At 40.3% G+C, this 22641-nt stretch overlaps 2 protein-coding genes across 3 annotated transcripts in view; both read right to left on the reverse strand.

Moving 5' to 3' along the window:
- Nucleotides 1-114: 114 nt before the first annotated feature.
- The window catches only part of LOC133632490 (zinc finger protein 37-like), a 44882-nt gene continuing 22355 nt past the window's right edge, over nt 115-22641 (reverse strand). Inside the window, exons 1-3 of one of the 2 annotated variants that reach the window (XM_062024940.1) lie at nt 17935-18218; nt 10690-11058; nt 115-5150 (exon numbers count right to left, since the gene is read on the reverse strand). In XM_062024940.1, coding sequence (XP_061880924.1) covers nt 4012-5150; nt 10690-11058; nt 17935-18049 — 1623 coding nt within the window. In that variant the 5' untranslated portion in view covers nt 18050-18218 and the 3' untranslated portion in view covers nt 115-4011. Of the gene's footprint in view, nt 5151-10689; nt 11059-17934; nt 18219-22641 lie in introns of those variants that run through there. The other variant, XM_062024941.1, reaches the window with a different exon arrangement.
- Nucleotides 9045-10622, reverse strand: LOC133632561 (zinc finger protein OZF-like). The gene is given in 1 exon segment (XM_062025033.1): nt 9045-10622. A coding segment is annotated over 1 exon segment (621 nt). The 5' UTR covers nt 10539-10622; the 3' UTR covers nt 9045-9917.

Below are 22641 nucleotides of genomic sequence, written 5' to 3' on the forward strand. Positions count from 1 at the left end.
CTGTTGTTCAAACCAGAAAAAGGGCAAACGTTTTAAGTGGGCTTACTGATTGGTTATTTTACTCCTGTTTTACGTTGGGTCGGGGGGGGGGGGGGGGGGGGTGTGGGTGTTGGGGGTTAATTGTTCATATGTCTCTGATTTGCACATTAATCAGTATGAGGAGTAAAATTTGGCAGTTTGTTATGCAAACAGTTACCCAGCATCACGTAAGTTTTGACACATCTCAACTTTGCAGTGAAAAAGGGTGTAGTGCAGGTTTTTGAGCGTGCACAAACTTGACACATGAGGCCCCAGGTCCCTGGACTGAAGAAGGAGTAACCAAGCACTTGAAGCATCATCTATCTTACTGTTCAGGAAGGTTTCAGATACAGAGAAGACATGGGGTCATGAGTGGATAAGATTATGCTCCAAATAATCCAAGTTTGTATGAATACCTCAGATATTTGTGAAAGAAGCAGTGAGGAGGTCCTGGGTAGGATGGATGTCACCACATATGAGCAACATACCACAAACTAAACAGCTAATTGGTTAATTTCCTGTGTGTGTGTTCTTAAGTGTCTTAGGCAAAGCAAGGAAAGGCAACTTCATTTGTATATCACTTTTCATACACAAGGCAGACTCAAAGTGCTTCACAGCACAACATGTGGTACAACAAAGTGAAATGAAAGAAAATAAAAGCAAAATTAAAATGCAGACAATAACAAAAATAAAAACAGTGTGGACGTTAAAAGATTTAGCTGAAAGCTAAGGTGAACATAAAAGTTTTCAGTCTAGTTTTAAAAGTAGTCAGAGTTGGGGAAAGTCTGACATCTTCAGGAAGTTTATTCCAGCTATTTGTTGCATAGTGACTGAATGATGCTCTCCCTTGATTTGAGTTTACTCTGGGAACCGCTAACAGATTGGTCTCAGAAGATCTTAGTGATCTAGAGGGCGTATATAGTGGGAGCATATCAGTGATATACTTGGGCCCTAGACCATGTAGTGATTTATATGTGAGCAGGAGGATTTTGAAATCAATTCTCTGATGTACAGGGAGCCAATGTAAGGATTTAAGAATTGGTGTAATGTGCTCACATTTTTGGTCTTTGTTAGAACTCTAGCAGCAGCGTTCTGAACAAGCTGTAGCTGCCTGACAGTTTTTTTGGGAAGACCTGCAAGGAGACCATTACAATAGTCTAGCCTACTGGTAATAAAGACATGTACAAGTTTTTCAAAGTCTTGAGCTGACATGAGCCCTCTAAGTCTTTTTACATTTTTGAGGTGATAGTAGGCCGATTTTGTTACTGATTTGATGTGACTGTCGAAATGTAAATCAGAATCTAAAATAACCCCAAGATTTCTGGCTTTATTTGAGGTTTTCAGGGACAGTGATTGAAGGTGTTGGATGACTTTAAACCTTTCTTTTTTAGCACCAAAAACAATTATCTCAGTTTTATCTTCATTTAGTTGTAGAAAATTTTGGCACATCCAGTGTTTGACTTGCTCAATGCACTGGCACAGAAGATCTATGGGGCGATAGTCATTTGGTGATAGCGCTACATAGATTTGGGTGTCATCGGCATAGCAATAATGGTCAATGTTATTATTTTGCATGATTTGTCCTAGTGGGAGCATATAGATGTTAAATAAAGTCGGCCCCAAGATTGAACCTTGGAGGACTCCACACTAGGGATGATGCTCGAAACCGATTTTCCCGGTTGTTCGATAAGAAAAGAACCGAGTCCTCGGACTCGAATCCCTTTTTGAGAACCGGTTCCCGTTATCGAGACCACTATAGTAAACAAAAAGAGTTGGTTCTTTATTCGAATCGCTGGGAACGAATCCCGTCCCGGCAAGAAATGCCCCGTGAGACATCACAAGAAATGACTTCACGTAGCTCAGTCATTTGTCACGGTGGGGTGCAGCGTTCTCCCGGGACGCAAAACTGACGGCTCCGGACGAAAGCGTGCAGGTAGGAGATGATTTATTTCTCATAAATCATACACATTACAACAGACAGGAACGAAACAAAAGGAAAGCGTGCCGTTCGCACGAGAAGCTAAAGCAAAAACCTACTTAGCACAGGAATACTAGAAGCTAAGGTAACTTTAGCACATGAATCATGAGCTCGAAAACCAGAATGCCAACAATGAAGCCACGACGAGTGACTGGAAAAGGCAGGCTTAAATAGAGTCTCTGATGAGCAACAGGTGCGCGTACAGTCCAAAACTAACAAAACATGATCCGACAAATATATACATAATTTACTGACCTTTTTATAAATAAATATCTGTGAATTAGTATATACAACAGTTTTGTAGTATGTAATTAATTAATTAATTCAGTCATTATTAATATACTGAGATGAAGAATATCTTATTTTTAATAAGGTTGAAAGTATTTCTCATAATGCTTCTTCTTTGTACTTTGTAAGCACTATTCATTTGAACAACCTCTTAAACTGGATCATATCAGTACAATGTTTAACTTCTTTACTTGATCCATTCCATCATTTAATTCCACATCATTTTAGCTGTTTGCAATTTTACCAAATCATCGAACTTTAATATCTTTGATTCAATAAATAAACTGTTTGTATGTTCTCTATATCCAACATTATGTATCAGTCTAATTGATCTTTATTGTAACACGGTTAACAAATGTAGCGCACATTTGTAGTTATTTCCCCACATTTCTGCACAATAACTCAGATATGGTAATACTATAGTAGCGAGCAGTAGACAATGTGAAGTGATTTGTTAAACCAAATATTGTATTTTTTTTTCCATATACAACAACCTATCTGGACTCGATAAGAGAATCGATAAGGAATCGGTTCGATAAGAGGATTCGATAATAGGCTCGAACTCGATAATTTCTTATCAAACATCATCCCTACGCCACACGTTACGTTGGTTGGTTCTGATACAAAGTCACCAATGGAAACAAAATAGTTCCTATCTTGTAGATATGACTTGAACCAGCTTAAAACTGTGCCTGAGATCCCCACCCAGTTTTCCAACCTGTCCAAAAGTATTGAATGGTCGACAGTGTCAAATGCAGCACTGAGGTCCAAAAGCATTAATACTGAAGTTTTGCCAGAGTCTGTGTTTAGACATATGTCATTTATAACTTTAAGAAGGGCCGTCTCTGTGCTATGAAGAGGTCGAAAACCTGACTGGAAGTTGTTGTGGCAGCCAGTAGAAGCCAAGAAGTGATTTAGTTGTTGGAGGACAACTTTCTCAATTATTTTACTTATGAATGGTAGATTTGAAATTGGTCTGTAGTTGTTGATAACAGAGGCATCTAGGCTCCGCTTTTTTAGAAGAGGTTTAATGACTGCAGTTTTGAAAGCCTTCGGGAAATTGCCCGATTGAATAGAATTATTAACTATTTGCAATACGTCTGTTGACAGGCAGTCAAAAAAATTCTCAAAGAAGTTGGTAGGTAAAACATCAAGGCAGCAGGTGGATGACTTTAGAGCTGTCACCGTTTCCACTAGAGTTTTAGAGTCTATGGCATTAAAGCTTGCCATCATTGCTGTGTTACTTTTGCCTAAATGGGTTGGTGATCCAACTTTTTGGCTTAAGATATTAATGGCGTGTCTGATGCCTTCAATTTTATCAGTATAAAAGAATGCAAACTTATTGCATTTCTGCGTGGAATGGAGTTCGGCTGGTATTTGTGTTGGGGGGTTGGTCAGTCTGTCAACGGTTGAGAATAGGGTTTTGGCCTTATTTGTGTTGCTGTTTATGATATTGGAGAATAATGTTTCTCTAGCACTTTTTAAGACTAAATTGTAGGCCTGGAGGCTCTCTTTATAGATGTCATGGTGAATATGAAGTTTTGTATTCTGCCAGATTTGTTCAGGGTGCCTTTTGCTTACCAGAAATCGTTTTAACTGTAGCAGGTGCAATGATATCTATAATATTCACAATTTTGGAATTAAAGTTGCTTACAGGATCATCAACATGACATGGGTTACTTACTGCATCTGCATTATGTGCGAGCCTTTTAAAGCACACTGAACAACTAAATGTTTTTTCTCCTATGTGTTCTCATGTGTTGAGTCAATATTCTCTTAACAGAAAAGCTTTTGCCACAAACTGAACACTTATATGGTTTTTCATCTGAGTGTGTTCTCATGTGTTCTATCAAACCACCCTTAAAAGAAAAGCTTTTTCCACAAACTGAACAGCTAAATGGTTTTTCACCTGTGTGTGTTCTCATGTGTTCAGTCAAATATCTGTTAACAGACAAGCTTTTGCCACAAACTGAACAATTAAATGGCTTTTCACCTGTGTGTGTTCTCATGTGTTCAGTCAAAGAGGTATTTCGAGAAAAGCTTTTGCCACAAACTGAACAATTAAATGGTTTTTCTCCTGTGTGTGTTCTCATGTGTTGAGTCAAAGAGCTTTTTTGAGAAAAGCTGTTGCCACAAACTGAACAATTAAATGTTTTTTCTCCTGTGTAAGTTCTCATGTGTTGAGTCAAAGAGCTATTTCGAGAAAAGCTTTTGCCACAAACTGAACAATTAAAAGGTTTTTCACCTGTGTGTGTTCTCATGTGCTGAGTCAACATGCTATTTTGAGAAAAGCTTTTGCCACAAACTGAACAATTAAATGGTTTTTCACCTGTGTGTGTTCTCATGTGTCGACTCAACAAGCTATTTTGATTAAAGGTTTTGCCACAAACTGAACAATTAAATGGTTTTTCACCTGTGTGTGTTCTCATGTGCCGAGTCAAATTGAACTTTGTAGTGAAACTTTCAGCACAAACTGAGCAGCTCAAACATGTTTTACCTCTCTTCTTTGAAGAGCATTCAGAGTGTTTGTTGTCAGTGTGAGTCCTCATATCACCTTCACAGTCTGTATCGCTGCTCAAAGGTTCTTCAACCTCGTCTTCAGCCTCACTATCTGATAGAGGAGCTAAGAGGTTGTCTACTTGTGGTTTCTCTTCATCATCTTCAGTCTTCACAGAGAGAATACTCAGTGGAAACTTGGTGTAATCAGCTTCCTCTCGTCCTAGAAGACACTCTCCCTCCTGAGTGATGCAGAGTTCCTCCTCTTCCTTTTTAATGCAGGGTGGTTGTGGAGTCTCCTGCTTCAAAGTGGAGCTCCCCCCTAACTGAGGGGAAATTTCTTCTGGATTACCGATCAGCTGCTGGACGTCTGCAAGACACAAACAAACAAAAACACACTTTCTTCTATGTACTGTATGAGTGTGTAGTAGGGTTGTACAGTATACTGCTACTAATAAAGTATTGTGGTACTAATCAATTGAAATCGGTACTATACCACCTTTGAAAAGTACCAATACCGTTCTTTCATCTGAATGCCGCTGTGCGGCGGTGACTACAGAGCCGAGGCGCATGATGTTGAGTGTGTCAAAACGCACACACAAAGTGCATACAAGCAATAACATGGTGGAGAGGAAGAAAGGCAACAAAGGACAATTCTACTGGTTAATAAAGAGGGTGCGTGAAGTGTAATATGGAGGTATTTGGGCTTCTAAACTAACAATAAAGGTGACACTTTAAACAGGGAGCCGCCGCTCTGCAAGCGTTGCTTTACACCTTTCCTGTTTGTGGGCTCCCAGACCGTGGTCGAGGAGCGCAGGGGAGACGTTCCCTCCAGGGCCCATGTTTTGTCGGGGGTAACACTGGGTCCATAAAGCTCCGCTCTTTGGTCGGAAGGACGAGGCCGTCGATTAGTTACAAGTTGGTCACTTTATTTATTATCTCCACAGGGCACAACCGGACATCCACCATGCTATTAACACTCCTTAAAGGCCTACTGAAATGAATTTTTTTTATTTAAACGGGGATAGCAGATCTATTCTAAGTGTCATACTTGATCATTTCGCGATATTGCCATATTTTTGCTGAAAGGATTTAGTATAGAACAACGACGATAAAGATTGCAACTTTTGGTATCTGATAAAAAAAAAGGCTTGCACCTACCGGAAGTAGCGTGACGTAGTCAGTTGAACATATACGCAAAGTTCCCTATTGTTTACAATGATGGCCGCATGAAGTGAGAGAGATTCGGACCGAGAAAGCGACAATTTCCCCATTAATTTGAGCGAGGATGAAAGATTTGTGGATGAGTAAAGTGCAAGTGAAGGACTAGTGGGGAGTTGAAGCTATTCAGATAGGGAAGATGCTGTGAGAGCCGGGGGTGACCTGATATTCAGCTGGGAATGACTACAACAGTAAATAAACACAAGACATATATATACTCTATTAGCCACAACACAACCAGGCTTATATTTAATATGCCACAAATTAATCCTGCATAAAAACACCTGCGTGTTTGTTATGCTAGCTCCTAGCTCCTAGCTCCTCTGCTAGCTCCTAGCTCCATAGAACACGCCAATACAATTCAAACACCTGATCAACACACACAATCACTCAGCCCAAAAGACCGTTTACCTAACCCAAGGTTCATAAAGCTTATATATTTTTAAAAAGTTACGTACGTGACGCGCACGTACGGTACGGTACGTGTTATGCTAGCTCCTAGCTCCTCTGCTAGCTCCTAGCTCCATAGAACACGCCAATACAATTCAAACACCTGATCAACACACACAATCACTCAGCCCAAAAGACCGTTCACCTAACCCAAGGTTCATAAAGCTTATATATTTTTAAAAAGTTACGTACATACGCAAAAAAAAAGCCAAAGCTGCATACTCACAGTAGCACGTCTGCGTCTTTGTCATCCAAATCAAAGTAATCCTGGTAAGAGTCTGTGTTGTCCCAGTTCTCTACAGGCGTCTGTGTATCCAAATCAAAAGTCCTCCTGGTTAGAGTCTCTGTTATCCGAGTTCTTCCATCTTGACTGCATCTTTCGGGAATGTAAACAAAGAAGCGCCGGCTGTGTACTGTTGTGGCTGACTACGTTCGAAAAATACGTCCATTTCGCACCGACAACTTTCTTCTTTGCTTGCTCGGCTTCCTTCTCCATAATGCAATGAACATGATTGAAACAGATTCACGAACACAGATGTCCAGAATACTGTGGAATTATGAAATGAAAACAGAGCTTTTTCGTATCGGCTTCAATGTGGAAGGCATACCCGTGTTCGCCGGGCTACGTCACGCGCATACGTCATCCTCAGAGGCGTTTCGAACCGGAAGTTTAGCGGCAAATTTAAAATGTCACTTTATAAGTTAACCCGGCCGTATTGGCATGTGTTATAATGTTAAGATTTCATCATTGATATATAAACTATCAGACTGCGTGGTCGGTAGTAGTGGGTTTCAGTAGGCCTTTAAGACTACGACAAACAGTGAATGCATTTGGACTGGCAAAGCAGACTATCAGTTATTGTCTGCGATGTATGTCGAGCGATTACTCAACGTGTAGTTTTGTAATCCATAACTATTGTGAAGCCATGAAGTGGTTGCGGCCGTCAAGTACGACCGCCAAGTTCAGCCTACAAGCACAGTGTCCTGACCAGATATCTAGATCCCTAGACTGATTGTTGTAAAATTTTCTTTATCACATTGTTTACTTTCACACGTCCATTAAAGATATGATTCATGTATGATGGCTCAGGCGTGATTCACTACAATAATATAACACAGACCTGGGCATTTTGCGGCCCGCGGGCCACATCCGGCCCTTTGTGCGTCTCTGTCAGGCCCGCGTGAGGCCAATCATGAATTACAAAATACATTTAAAAAAGTATCTATGTCGAGTGTGCAATACAACGGTGCTGCTTTTGTTTTGAAAAGCGTTATTTGTATTACTTCTGTGAGGACATATGCGCGTGAGTGAATGTGAACAGCGGCAATCACAAATTACAAAATAAAGTTTAAAAAACATCTATGCCGTGCGCGCAATACAACTGTGCTGCTTTTGTTTTGAAAAGTGTTATTTATGGGCGTATGTCCGTCCGGGTGTAACCTGTGAGTGAAGGTGCACAGCGACAAGTGAAGAGACGCTAAAAAGAGAAAAGTTGATGACGAATGGCGTGTTTCCAACAAGACATGGACTGCCAAGTATTTATTTACAGAAATGAAAGGTAAAGCCGTGTGCTTAATTTGTGGAACACAGCTTGCTGTTTACAGAATATAATTTGAATCGCCACTACACGACGAAGCACGAGGAAAAATACCGGAATCTGTCTGATGACACGCGCGCAAGGGGGGCTGATGCCCATTCCACTGCCACCTAGAACTGCTACCCTCGGGCAGATGCTATAGAGCAGTGGTTCTCAATTGGGGGTACGCGTACCCCTGGGGGTACTTGAAGGTATGCCAAGGGGTACGTGAGATTTTTTAAAAATGTCTGTCAAAAAGAACTGTGAAAAGAAATGCAACAATGCAATATTCAGTGTTGACAGCTAGATTTTTTTGTGGACATATTCCATAAATATTGATGTTAAAGATTTCCTTTTTTGTGAAGAAATGTTTAGAATTAAGTTCATGAATCCAGATGGATCTCTATTACAATCCCCAAAGAAGGCACTTTAAAGGATGATTACTTCTATGTGTAGAAATCTTTATTTATAATTGAATCACTTGTTTATTTTTCAACAAGTTTTTAGTTATTTTTAGATCTTTTTTTCCAAATAGTTCAACAAAGACCACAACAAATGAGCAATATTTTGCACTGTTATACAATTTAATAAATCAGAAACTGATGTTATAGTGCTGTATTTTACTTTTTTATCTCTTTTTTTCAACCGAAAAGGCTTTGCTCTGATTAAGGGGTACTGGAATTTAAAAAATGTTCACAGGGGGTACATCACTGAAAAAAAGGTTGAGAACTACTGCTATAGAGTGCTAAAAGCGGGCACAAATAGACTAAAAAACAGTTTTTACCAAAGAGCCATAGTAGCAATAAACAGGCCCTGATTGAGCACAATATGTCCGTCATGTCCTCTTGAGTCATGTCTTTTTATTTTTCGGACTATAATGTGCAACAACGGTGTATGTGTATATGTATATATATGCATATGTATGGGTATATGCATGTGTGTGGTTATATACATATATATATATATAGATACATATCTTCTCTCTTATCTTTTTTACTATTTATAATACTAGCACCTTAGGGGATCTGCTTCAATTGCGTTGTTCTTTGAACCGGTTCACTGTAATAATGACAATAAAACTCAACAAAATGTTATTTTATTCTATTTTAAGTGGGTTACTGGTTGGTTATTTTACTCCTGTTTTACGTTAGGTGGAGGGGGAGGAGTCACAGCCCCGCTTTACCGTGTACCTCTTGCTTGGTATACTTGCTCGCTCCGGTATAAACTACTTGCTTGCCTAACAGAATTCCTATTGCGACATCCAGTGGACACAATTAGAACAGCAGTTTCTTTCATTAAAAATGCAGCTGAATTTTACACTTCGCAAACTCATCTCACGGGCCGGATTGAACCTGTTATGCCCGAATGTCGAGGGAGGTGGAGGTTGGGTTGTGGGTGTTAATTGTTTTTATGTCTCTGATTTGCACATCAATCAGTCTGAGGAGTAAAAGTTGACACTTGGTTATGCAAACAGTTACCCAGCATCACAATATCAGTTTTGATACATCTCAACTTTGCAGTGAAAAAGGGCATAGTGCAGGTTTTTGAGGGTGCACAAACTTGACACATGAGGCCCCAAGTCCCTGGACTGAAGAAGGAGTAACCAAGCACTTGAAGCATCATCTATCTTACTGTTCAGGAAGGTTTCAGATACAGAGAAGACATGGGGTCATGAGTAGATAAGATTATGCTCCAAATAATCCAAGTTTCTACGAATACCTCAGATATTTGTCATAGAAGCAGTGAGGAGGTCCTGGGTAGGGTGGATGTCACCACATATGAGCAACATACCACAAACTAAAAAGCTAATTGGTTATTTTCTCTTGTGTGTTCTTTTGTGTTTTACTGTGTCTGCATTATGTGTGAACCTTTTACAGCACACTAAACAACTAAATGTTTTTTTCTCCAGCGTGTGTTCTCATGTGTCGACACAAAGAGCTGTTTTTATGAAAGTTTTTACCACAAACTGAACAATTAAATGGTTTTTCTCTTGTGTGTGTTCTCATGTGTCGAGTCAATATTCTCTTAACAGAAAAGATTTTGCCACAAACTGAACAATTAAATGGTTTTTCCCCAGTGTGTGTTCTCATGTGTAGAGTCAAAGAGCTATTTTGAGAAAAGTTTTTGCCACAAACTGAACAATTGAATGGTCTTTCTCCTGTGTGTATTCTCATGTGTTGAGTCAAATGGCTATTTTGAGAAAAGCTGTTGCCACAAACTCAACAATTAAAGGGTTTTTCACCTGTATGTGTTCTCATGTGTTCAGTCAAATTACTCTTAACAGAACAGCTTTTGCCACAAACTGAACAATTAAAGGGTTTTTCACCTGTGTGGGTTTTCATGTGTTCAGTCAAATTACTCTTAATAGAACAGCTTTTGCCACAAACTGAACAATTAAATGGTTTTTCACCTGTGTGTGTTCTCATGTGTTGAGTCAAATTGCTATTTTGAGAAAAGCTGTTGCCACAAACTGAACACTTAAATGGTTTTTCACCTGTGTGTGTTCTCATGTGTTGAGTCAAATTACTATTTTGAGAAAAGCTGTTGCCACTACTGAACACTTAAATGGTTTTTCACGTGTGTGTGTTCTCATGTGTCGATTGAAATGGCTCTTTTTAGTAAAACTTTCAGCACAAACTGAGCAGCTCAAACATGTTTTACCTCTCTTCTTTGTAGAGCATTCAGAATGTTTGTTGTCAATGTGAGTCCTCATATCACCTTCACAGTCTTTATCGCTGCTCAAAGGTTCTTCAACCTCGTCTTCAGGCTCACTATCTGATAGTGGAGCTAAGAAGTTGTCTACTTGTGGTTTCTCTTCATCATCTTCAGTCTTCACAGAGAGAATACTCAGTGGAAACTTGGTGTAATCAGCTTCCTCTCGTCCTAGAAGACACTCTCCCTCCTGAGTGATGCAGAGTTCCTCCTCTTCCTTTTTAATGCAGGGTGGTTGTGGAGTCTCCTGCTTCAAAGTGGAGCTCCCCCCTAACTGAGGGGAAACTTCTTCTGGATTACCAATCAGCTGCTGGACGTCTGCAAGACACAAACAACAAAAACACACTTTCTTCTATGTACTGTATGTGTGTGTAGTAGGGTTGTACAGTATACTGCTACTAATAAAGTATTGTGGTACTAATCAATTGAAATCAGTACTATACCACCTTTGAAAAGTACCGGTACCGTTTTTTCATCTGAATGTCGCTGTGTGGCGGTGACTACCTCCAGGGCCCATGTTTTGTCGGGGGTAACACTGGGTCCATAAAGCTCCGCTCTTTGGTCGGAGGGACGAGGCCGTCGATTAGTTACAACTTGCTCACTTTATTTACTATTTCCACAGGGCACAACCGGACATCCACCATGCTATTAACACTCCTGCACATGCTACCACTAACTCTCCTTACTCGCCCACTCACTTACAATGGCTGTCCGTCACAATGGAAGGCATGGGTCAAGCTGTGGGATCACAGACTGTGGCGATTTCTGAACTAAATGGCAAGATGGATCACATCATAGAGAGGCTTGCTGGATTGGAAAAAATTGGATTGAGAGCTGGCATGGACGCTTAGAGAAGACAGGCCATGAAAATCTCTGCTTGCTTTGAAAACAACATTCCTAATCTACGATTTGACTCCCTCGCATGTCCTTGACACTGCTCAAAAACAGAAGAAAGGCTGTTGGGAAACATCCCTGAAGGACACCTCAGCGAGGGACACTCTGACCTCCTCAACAACACCTGGGAGTTGAACTTTGCTTGCACTGCCTGCAGAGCGACTCCGGGCCTATAGACACAACAACAACAACTCACCCTGAACAATGGGCACACACACACACACACACACACACACACACACACACACACACACACACACACACACACACACACACACACACACACACACACACACACACACACACACACACACACACACACACACACACACACACACACACACACACACACACACACACACACACACACCTCTGCCACTGCTTATTTCCCTTGGGGCGATGGACGGAGCAGCGACTGGCCTTCATGGCCCCTCACCCCCCCCTCTGTCGCAAATTTTATGGATTAACGCCTTTATGTGTGCTATGGCTATGAGATTTTTTCCTTGGCCTCAGTCTGGACATCCGCCCTGCAGTCCAGCCTTTGACTGAATATTTTTTTACTCCCCCCACCCCCTACATATACCTGTTTCTCACCTTTTTTTTTGGAAAGGGACACTGGACTTTCTGGCTGACCCATCAGCGATTCTTTTTCTGTCTCCCTGTAATTGTTTTGTCTGATCTTGAATGGGATTGTGCTGAAAATCGAATTTCCCCTCGGGGATCAATAAAGTACTATCAAATCTAATCTAATCTAATCTTACTCACCCCACATACTGCCACTCTTAAAGGTGCACACACACATACGCTACTCTCACAACAGCTGCTTTAAAACACGCCTTGCCAAATGTGGTGATTAGTATTACCACCTTTGCTTCAGACTTAGGTCAACATTTAAATAATAAGCATTCAGATCTGCACAAGGAGTTTAAATAGTGACAGGTATAATGTAGTTGTTACACCTGTCCTGCTGCTCTCTCTTTACTCGCCCGCTCACTCACTGACGTCACTCAGACAACACGTTGACATTCTCACAAACACACATACCAGTGAAGTTGTCACGTTGTGTAAATGGTAAATAAAAAAAGAATACAATGATTTGCTAATCCTTTTCAACTTATATTCATTTGAATAGACTGCAAAGACAAGATATTTAACGTCCGAACTGAGAAACAATTTTTTTTTTTGCAAATATTCATTAAATCAGAATTTAATGGCAGCAACACATTACAAAAAACTTGTCACAGGGGCATTTTTACCACTGTGTTACATGGCCTTTCCTTTTAACAACACTCAGTAAAGGTTTGGGAACTGAGGAGACACATTTTTGAAGTGGAATTCTTTCCCATTCTTGCTTGATGTACAGCTTAAGTTGTTCAACAGTCCGGGGGTCTCCGTTGTGGTATTTTAGGCTTCATAATGCGCCACACATTTTCAATGGGAGACAGGTCTGGACTACAGGCAGGCCAGCCTAGTACCCACACTCTTTTACTACAAAGCCACGCTGTTGTAACACGTGGCTTGGCATCGTCTGGCCGAAATAAGCAGGGGCGTCCATGATAACGTTGCTTGGATGGCAACCTATGTTGCTCCAAAAGCTGTATGTACCTTTCAGCATTAATGGTGCCTTCATAGATGTGTAAGTTACCCATGTCATGGGCACTAATACACCCCCATACCATCACAGATGCTGCCTTTCACACTTTGCACCTAGAACAGTCCGGATGGTTCTTTTCCTCTTTGTTCAACGTCCACAGTTTCCAAAACCAATTTGAAATGTGGACTCGTCAGAACACTTTTACACTTTGTATCAGTCCATCTTAGATGAGCTCGGGCCCAGCGAAGCCGGCGGCGTTTCTGGGTGTTGTTGATAAATGGCTTTTGCGGTGCATAGTAGAGTTTTAACTTGCACTTACAACTGTAGTTACTGACAGTGGTTTTCTGAAGTGTTCCTGAGCCCATGTGGTGATATCCTTTACACACTGATGTCAGTTTTTGATGCAATACCGCCTGAAGGATCCAAGGTCATGGGCATTTAATGTTACGTGCAGTGATTTCTCCAGGTTCTCTGAACCTTTTGATGATATTATAGACTTTAGATGGTGGATAATATCTATCTGAAAGAAGTCTGTAGTTAAGAAGTAGATAACTTTTTTAGATATTAAATGCAAGAAATGTGATCCACTTTCTGTACAACTGCAATGATCATTTTATTTACTTTGTTTTTGACACAGTTTGTCCAATAAATAATAACTGTCATCAAGTATACATTTATACAATATTAATTTTAAGTAGTTTTTTGAATTTCGTAAAAATGGCAGTAAAACTCCATGTCACAATATTACAATAGACTATTGTATCGTGACTCAAGTACCGCGATACATAGATTATCATGAAGTCCTTTCCAATACCTCGTCTAGGGCTGGACAATTATGGCAAAACATAATAATAACGATTATTTTGAGGGATTTTGGAATCACGATAAATAACTAAATTATTTAGTAATTTGAAAACGTAAAAGTAGTAGCACCAAAAGTCAATTTTAAATATAATCTTAAAGAACAACCAGATATACATTAGTAACAAATAAATAACACGTAAAATAAAAATCATAGTAACAATAAATTAAAATGACTATAGCAATATGAAAAACTAATCTAATTCAGGTTTTCTGTTTAAAATTTTCTGAATTCCGTTTCTTGAATATTCGTGTCACACCCTTAGTGAAAGTTGTATTTTCGAATTTGGGGCTTTGTTTAATTTCAGGCACATTTTTAACATAAACTATCTGTTATTAAAACATATCATACCATAGCACCACCAAAGGAATTCAGTACAACTTTTTTAGAAAAACAAGAAGATAAGAACTAGAAATAAATACAAATATTTAAAGAGGCTCAGATGTTTGTAACTTACTTTTTTTTATTGTCATTCAAATTTGAACTTTACAGTATAACAAAAACACTACCAGCTATCTTATTTTATCATTAGTGTTTGAACAAAGCATACATTTTGTATTTTCTTGTTCTTTATTACCTCCAATCCTCTGCATGTGATATTCAAAACCGCACTAAAACAACACCTCCAAGCAACTTCAACCCTAAACTAACACCATCCCCGGATTGTTAATAATCAAATGTAGATCGATCTCTCTCTCTCTCTCTCTCTCTCTCTCTCTCAAGTCAGACCTACACTGTTTCAATGTCCATTTCTCTGTTCTCAATTGTTGATGACTGAAGTGATGATAACAACCAAACCTGACCCCTCAAAATTGCCGTTTAGAGGCCTACTGAAATATTGTTTTTATTTAAACGGGGATAGCAGATCCATTCTATGTGTCATACTTGATCATTTCGCGATATTGCCTTATTTTTGCTGAAAGGATTTAGTAGAGAACATCGACAATAAAGTTCGCAACTTTTGCTCGCTGATAAAAAAAAGCCTTGCCTGTACCGGAAGTAGCGTGACGTCGCAGGTTGAAGGGCTCCTCACATTTCCCCATTGTTTACACCAGCAGCGAGAGAGATTCGGACCGAGAAAGCGACGATTACCCCATTAATTTGAGCGAGGATGAAAGATTCGTGGATGAGGAACGTGAGAGTGAAGGACTAGAATGCAGTGCAGGACGTATCTTTTTTCGCTCTGACCGTAACTTAGGTACAAGGGCTCATTGGATTCCACACTCTCTCCTATTTTTATTGTGGATCACGGATTTGTATTTTAAACCACCTCGGATACTATATCCTCTTGAAAATGAGAGTCGAGAACGCGAAATGGACATTCACAGTGACTTTTATCTCCACGACAGTACATCGGCGAAGCACTTTAGCTACGGAGCTAACGTGATAGCATCGTGCTTAAATGCAGATAGAAACAAAAGAAATAAGCCCCTGACTGGAAGGATAGACAGAAGATCAACAATACTACCAAACTCTGGACCAGTAACCACACGGTTAATGCTGTACCGCCTGGCGAAGCCTAGCAATGCTGTTGCTAACGACGCCATTGAAGCTAACTTAGCTACGGGACCTCGACAGAGCTGTGCTAAAAACATTAGCTATCTACCTACGCCAGCCCTCATCTGCACCTGTGCTCACCTGCGTTCCAGCGATCGACAGCGTGACGAAGGACTTCACCCGATCATCGATGCGGTCGGCGGCTAGCGTCGGATAGCGCGTCTGCTATCCAACTCAAAGTCCTCCTGGTTGTGTTGCTACAGCCAGCCGCTAATACACCGATCCCACCTACAACTTTCTTCTTTGCAGTCTCCATTGTTAATTGAACAAATTGCAAAAGATTCACCAACACAGATGTCCAGAATACTGTGGAATTTTGAGATGAAAACAGAGCTGTTTGTATTGGGATGCAATGTGTCCCAATACTTCCGCTTCAACCATTGACGTCACGCGCAAACGTCATCATACATAGACGTTTTCAAGCGGAAGTTTCCCGGGAAATTTAAAGGCCTACTGAAAGCCACTACTACCGACCACGCAGTCTGATAGTTTATATATCAATGATGAAATCTTAACATTGCAACACATGCCAATACGGCCGGGTTAACTTATAAAGTGCAATTTTAAATTTCCCGCGACACTTCCGGTTGAAAAAGCCTTTGGAGGATGACGTATGCGCGTGACGTAGCCCGGGGAACAGAGGTATGCCTTCCCCATTGAATACAATACAAAAAAGCTCTGTTTTCATTTCATAATTCCAAAGTATTCTGGACATCTGTGTTGGTGAATCTTTTGCAATTTGTTTAATGAACAATGGAGGCTGCAAAGAAGAAAGTTGAAGGTGGGATCGGTGTATTAGCGGCTGGCTGTAGCAACACAACAAGGACTACTTACTTGGATAGCAGACGCGCTAGCCGATGCTAGCCGCAGACCACATCTGTGTTGGGGTGAAGTCCTTCGTCGCGCCGTCGATCGCTGGAACGCAGGTGAGCACGGGTGTTGATGAGCAGATGAGGGCTGGCTGGCGTAGGTAGAGCGCTAATGTTTTTATCATAGCTCTGTGAGGTCCGGTTGCTAAGTTGTTAAGTTAGCCTTAGCGTCGTTAGCAACAGCATTGTTAAGCTTTGCCAGGCTGAGAATTATTAACCGTGTAGTTACATGTACATGGTTTAATAGTATTGTTGATCTTCTGTCTATCCTACCAGTCAGGGATTTATTTATTTTGTTTCTATCTGCATTTGAGACAGATGCTATCACGTTAGCTCATGCTAAAGAGCTTCGTCGACGTATTGTCATGGAGATAAAAGTCACTGTGAATGTCCATTTCACGTTCTTGACTCTCATTTTCAAGAGGATATAGTATCCGAGGTGGTTTAAAATACAAATCCGTGATCCACAATTGAAAAAGGAGAGAGTGTGGAATCCAATGAGCCAGCTTGTACCTAAATTACGGTCAGAGCGAAAAAAGATGCGTCCTGCACTGCACTCTAGTCCTTCACTCTCACGTTCCTCATCCACAAATCTTTCATCCTCGCTCAAATTAATGGGGTAATCGTCGCTTTCTCGGTCCGAATAGCTCTCACTGCGTTGAAAACAATAGGAAAATATGAGGAAGTGAACAACTGACAACGTCACGCTACTTCCGGTAGGGGCAAGGTTTTTTTTATCAGAGACCAAAAGTTGCGAACTTTATCGACCTTGTTCTCTACTAAATCCTTTCAGCAAAAATATGGCAATATCGCAAAATGATCAAGTATGACACATAGAATGGATCTGCTATCCCCGTTTAAATAAAAAAATGTCATTTCAGTAGGCCTTTAAAAGTGCACTTTATAAGTTAACCCGGCCGTATTGGCATGTGTTGCAATGTTAAGATTTCATCATTGATATATAAACTATCAGACTGCGTGGTCGCTAGTAGTGGCTTTCAGTAGGCCTTAAAGTGGACTTAAACTTAAACAAGTGGACAAACTTATTCGGGTGCTACCATTTAGTGGTCAATTGTACGGAATATGTACTGTACTGTGGAATCTACTGATAAAAGTGTCAATCAATCAATCAAAAAAAAACAAAAAAAACATGTGGTCCAGTCTTCTCTTCACATCTTTTACTCTTCCCCAACATCTCTTCTTTCACATCATTATTTTCTTTACACAAGCGCTTGTTTTGCTCTTCCACTTTCTTCATTTGACTTTTGCATTCTTTCATCTCCTCTGATGTGAACTCCACTGCCTTCTTCAAGCTAACAATCATGGCGGCTCTTTCTTTACATTCTTCAACAAGGCGGCTCATTTCGACTTTTAGGGCTTGAAATAGTTTTCAAATGACAAAACTTCAAGTCACTCACCTTCATCTTTCGTCTTTATGTCCGTTGGTGATTTGCTGGAAGTTGGTGGCGCTGATTCTCTTTCATGTTCTCTTTTAGCGGACGTCGCCATCTTAGCATAGCAGTAGTCGTCCATCTTCTATCACGTCTTCAATCTTCACTTCAGATATCGCTCCAAACTCAATGCACGTTTCGAAAATACCAATTGAGATATTTGTTGCTATATTTGCTGTGAATCATATGACTTTAAGATCGTGAATTCGAAGAATCTCCGAACAACCATAGCATGCGGTCTTCGTCTTTTTGCTTCGTTTCAAATACATTTGCGCATGCGCTAGAAGCCAGCAACTTCCGTTTCCTACTCCACAGCAGTTTTTTTCAAAATAAAGGCAATTTAATCTTGTTTTAAAACAATGGTTGGCAAAAGTATCTAACATCAAATAATCGACAACTACTCTTTGAAAAAAAAAAAAAGCAAAAAAAAAAAAATTAAAAATAATATATATATATATATATATATATATATATATATATATATATATATATATATATATATATATATATATATATATACAAGCACGTTCACAGACTTTTTCCATGGCTGTTGTTCAAACCAGAAAAAGGGCAAACATTGAAGAAAAAAATCATACATTTTAAACACAAGAAACGAAAACAAGACACATGAACGTCTTTCCCCATTACAAACATCATAACACAATCTTAACTTATATAAACAATCGCAATTTATTATATTGAAATTAGCCATGTGATTAAGATGGGCACGGTCTGACCAATCACAAGTCAGTAGGAGCTGCTTTGTTCTCGTGTTTGGAGAAAGCGGAAGAGCGATTGTCAGCCTGACATTGATGTGTCTCTGAGAACTGAACACATTTTTATAACTTATAACAAAATGTGTTTATACAGTAACCTGCTCACATGAGTCACATTACAGCAGGGGTGTCAAACTCATTTTAGCTCAGGGGCCGCATGGAGGAAAATCTATTTCCACGTGGGCGGGACGGGTAAAATCATGGCATGATAACTTAAAAATACGACTATGACAACTTCAGATTGTTTTGTTTTATTTTGGCCCAAAGTAGAACAAGCACATTCTGAAAATGTACATATCACAAATAATCCTCTTGACAAAACAATTCAAGTTAGAGGGAAAAAAAGTGGTGCATTTTCAAAAAAACCTTAAAGAACACAATTAATTTAGATTTAAAGGCCTACTGAAATTATTTTTTTTTATTTAAACGGGGATAGCAGATCCATTCTATGTGTCATACTTGATCATTTTGCGATATTGCCATATTTTTGCTGAAAGGATTTAGTATAGAACAACGTCGATAAAGTTCGCAACTTTTGGTCTCTGATTAAAAAAAAGCCTTGCCCCTACCGGAAGTAGCGTGACGCTGTCAGTTGTTCACTCCCTCATATTTTCCTATTGTTTTCAACGCAGTTAGAGCTATTCGGACCGAGAAAGCGACGATTACCCCATTAATTTGAGCGAGGATGAAAGATTCGTGGATGAGGAACGTTAGAGTGACGGACTAGAATGCAGTGAAATACATACTTTTTTTTTTCGCTCTGACCGTAACTTAGGTACAAGCTGGCTCATTGGATTCCACACTCTCTCCTTTTTCTATTGTGGATCACGGATTTGTATTTTAAACCACCTCGGATACTATATCCTCTTGAAAATGAGAGTCGAGAACGCGAAATGGACATTCACAGTGACTTTTATCTCCACGACAATACATCGACAAAGCTCTTTAGCATGAGCTAACGTGATAGCATCTGTCTCAAATGCAGATAGAAACAAAATAAATAAATCCCTGACTGGAAGGATAGACAGAAGATCAACAATACTATTAAACCATGTACATGTAACTACACGGTTAATAGATCTCAGCCTGGCAAAGCTTAACAATGCTGTTGCTAACGACGCTAAGGCTAACTTAGCAACTTAGCAACCGGACCTCACAGAGCTATGCTAAAAACATTAGCGCTCCACCTACGCCAGCCAGCCCTCATCTGCTCTGCTCATCAACACCCGTGCTCACCTGCGTTCCAGCGATCGACGGCGCGACGAAGGACTTCACCCGATCATCCGTGCGGTGGCCGGTGGGCGGCTAGCATCGGCTAGCGCGTCTGCTATCCAAGTGCGTAGTCCTTGTTGTGTTGCTACAGCCAGCCGCTAATACACCGATCCCACCTTCAACTTTCTTCTTTGCAGCCTCCATTGTTCATTAAACAAATTGCAAAAGATTCACCAACACAGATGTCCAGAATACTGTGGAATTATGAAATGAAAACAGAGCTTTTTTGTATTGTATTCAATGGGGAAGGCATACCTCTGTTCCCCGGGCTACGTCACGCGCATACGTCATCCTCCAAAGGCTTTTTCAACCGGAAGTTTGGCGGGAAATTTAAAATTGCACTTTATAAGTTAACCCGGCCGTATTGGCATGTGTTGCAATGTTAAGATTTCATCATTGATATATAAACTATCAGACTGCGTGGTCGGTAGTAGTGGCTTTCAGTAGGCCTTTAATCTCAGTGTTTCTAGTCAACTTTAAGTCACAACCCATTTAAGATTGAACAACAAACAAAATAAAGCATGAATAAAAACTATTCTATGTGTCAACTACCTCATTTGTCATTTCCACATATTAATCCTGTGCTAACTCAACAAACTGAGGTAGAAACTATTCAAGAGTGTTGAGTTACTTCCTGTCTTCTAGACATAATGTGTATTGATAGAAAAATAAAAGCAGTGCAATGTGTGAACAATTTCAACAAAGCACAAATAAAAAGTTAAAAGACTGACAGTATTGCAGTAAATCACACACTGTTCACTTTCTTTACATTTGCACAGAAGACAATCATTTTCACAGAACTATATCAGTGTGCAGTGTCTCATGCTGCATTTTAAGTGGGGTTACTGATTGCTTATTTTACTCCTCTTTTACGTTGGGTGGAGGGGGAGGAGTCACAGCCCCGCTTTACCGTGTACCTCTTGCTTGGTATACTTGCTCGCCCCGGTATAAACTATTTGCTTGCCTAACAGAATTGCTATTGTGACATCCAGTGGACACAATTAGAACAGCAGTTTCTTTAATTAAAAAATGCAGCTGAATTTTACACTTTGCAAACTCATCCCGCGGGCCGGATTGAACCTGTTATGCCCGAATGTCGAGGGAGGTGGGGGTTGGGTTGTGGGTGTTGGGGGTTAATTGTTCATATGTCTCTGATTTGCACATCAATCAGTCTGAGGAGTAAAAGTTGGCAGTTGGTTATGCAAACAGTTACCCAGCATCACTTATGCGTCAACGTCAGTTTTGATACATCTCAACTTGGCCGTGAAAAAGGGTGTAGTGCAGGTTTTTGAGCGTGCACAAACTTGACACATGAGGCCCCAGGTCCCTGGACTGAAGAAGGAGTAACCAAGCACTTGAAGCATCATCTATCTTACTGTTCAGGAAGGTTTCAGATACAGAGAAGACATAGGGTCATGAGTGGATAAGATCATGCTTCAAATAATCCAAGTTTGTATGAATACCTCAGATATTTGTGAAAGAAGCAGTGAGGAGGTCCTGGGTAGGGTGGATGTCACCACATATGAGCAACATACCACAATCTAAACAGCTATTTGGTTATTTTCCCTTGTGTGTTCTTATGTGTTTTACTGCGTCTGCTTTATGTGCGAACCTTTTACAGCACACTGAACAACTAAATGGTTTTTCTCCAGCGTGTGTTCTCATGTGTATAGTCAAACGGTTCTTTATAGAAAAGTTTTCACCACAAATCGAACAGTTAAATGTTTTATCACCTTTGTGTGTTCTCATGTGTTGAGTCATATTGCAATTTAGAGAAAATATTCTACCACAAACTGAACAATTACATTTTTTTTCACCTGTGAGTGTTCTCATGTGTTGAGACAAATGGCAATTTTGAGAAAAGCTTTTGCCACAAACTGAACATTTATATGGTTTTTCACCTGTGTGTATTCTCAAGTGTCGCTTTAAAGGCCTACTGAAAGCCACTACTACCGACCACGCAGTCTGATAGTTCATATATCAATGATGAAATCTTAACATTGCAACACATGCCAATACGGCCGGGTTAACTTATAAAGTGCAATTTTAAATATCCCGCTAAACTCCCGGTCTATGTATGATGACGTATGCGCGTGACGTCAATCGTTGAAACGGAAGTATTCGGACGCCTTTGAATCCAATACAAACAGCTCTGTTTTCACCTCAAAATTCCACAGTATTCTGGACATCTGTGTTGGTGAATCTTTTGCAATTTGTTTAATGAACAATGAAGACTGCAAAGAAGAAAGTTGTAGGTGGGATCGGTGTATTAGCGGCGGACTACAGCAACACAACCAGGAGGACTTTGAGGTGGATAGCAGACGCGCTATCCGACGCTAGCTGCCGACCGCATCGGTGATCGGGTGAAGTCCTTCGTCGCACCGTCGATCGCTGGAACGCAGGTGAGCACGGGTGTTGATGAGCAAATGAGGGCTGGCTGGCGTAGGTGGATAGCTAATGTTTTTAGCATAGCTCTGTGAGGTCCCGTTGCTAAGTTAGCTTCAATGGTGTCGTTAGCAACAGCATTGGCTGGAAAGCATTAACCGTGTATTTACAGGTCCATGGTTTAATAGTATTGTTGATCTTCTGTCTATCCTTCCAGTCAGGGGCTTATTTCTTTTGTTTC

Source organism: Entelurus aequoreus, linkage group LG17, assembly GCF_033978785.1.
Source record: "Entelurus aequoreus isolate RoL-2023_Sb linkage group LG17, RoL_Eaeq_v1.1, whole genome shotgun sequence".
Lineage (NCBI taxonomy): Eukaryota > Metazoa > Chordata > Actinopteri > Syngnathiformes > Syngnathidae > Entelurus > Entelurus aequoreus.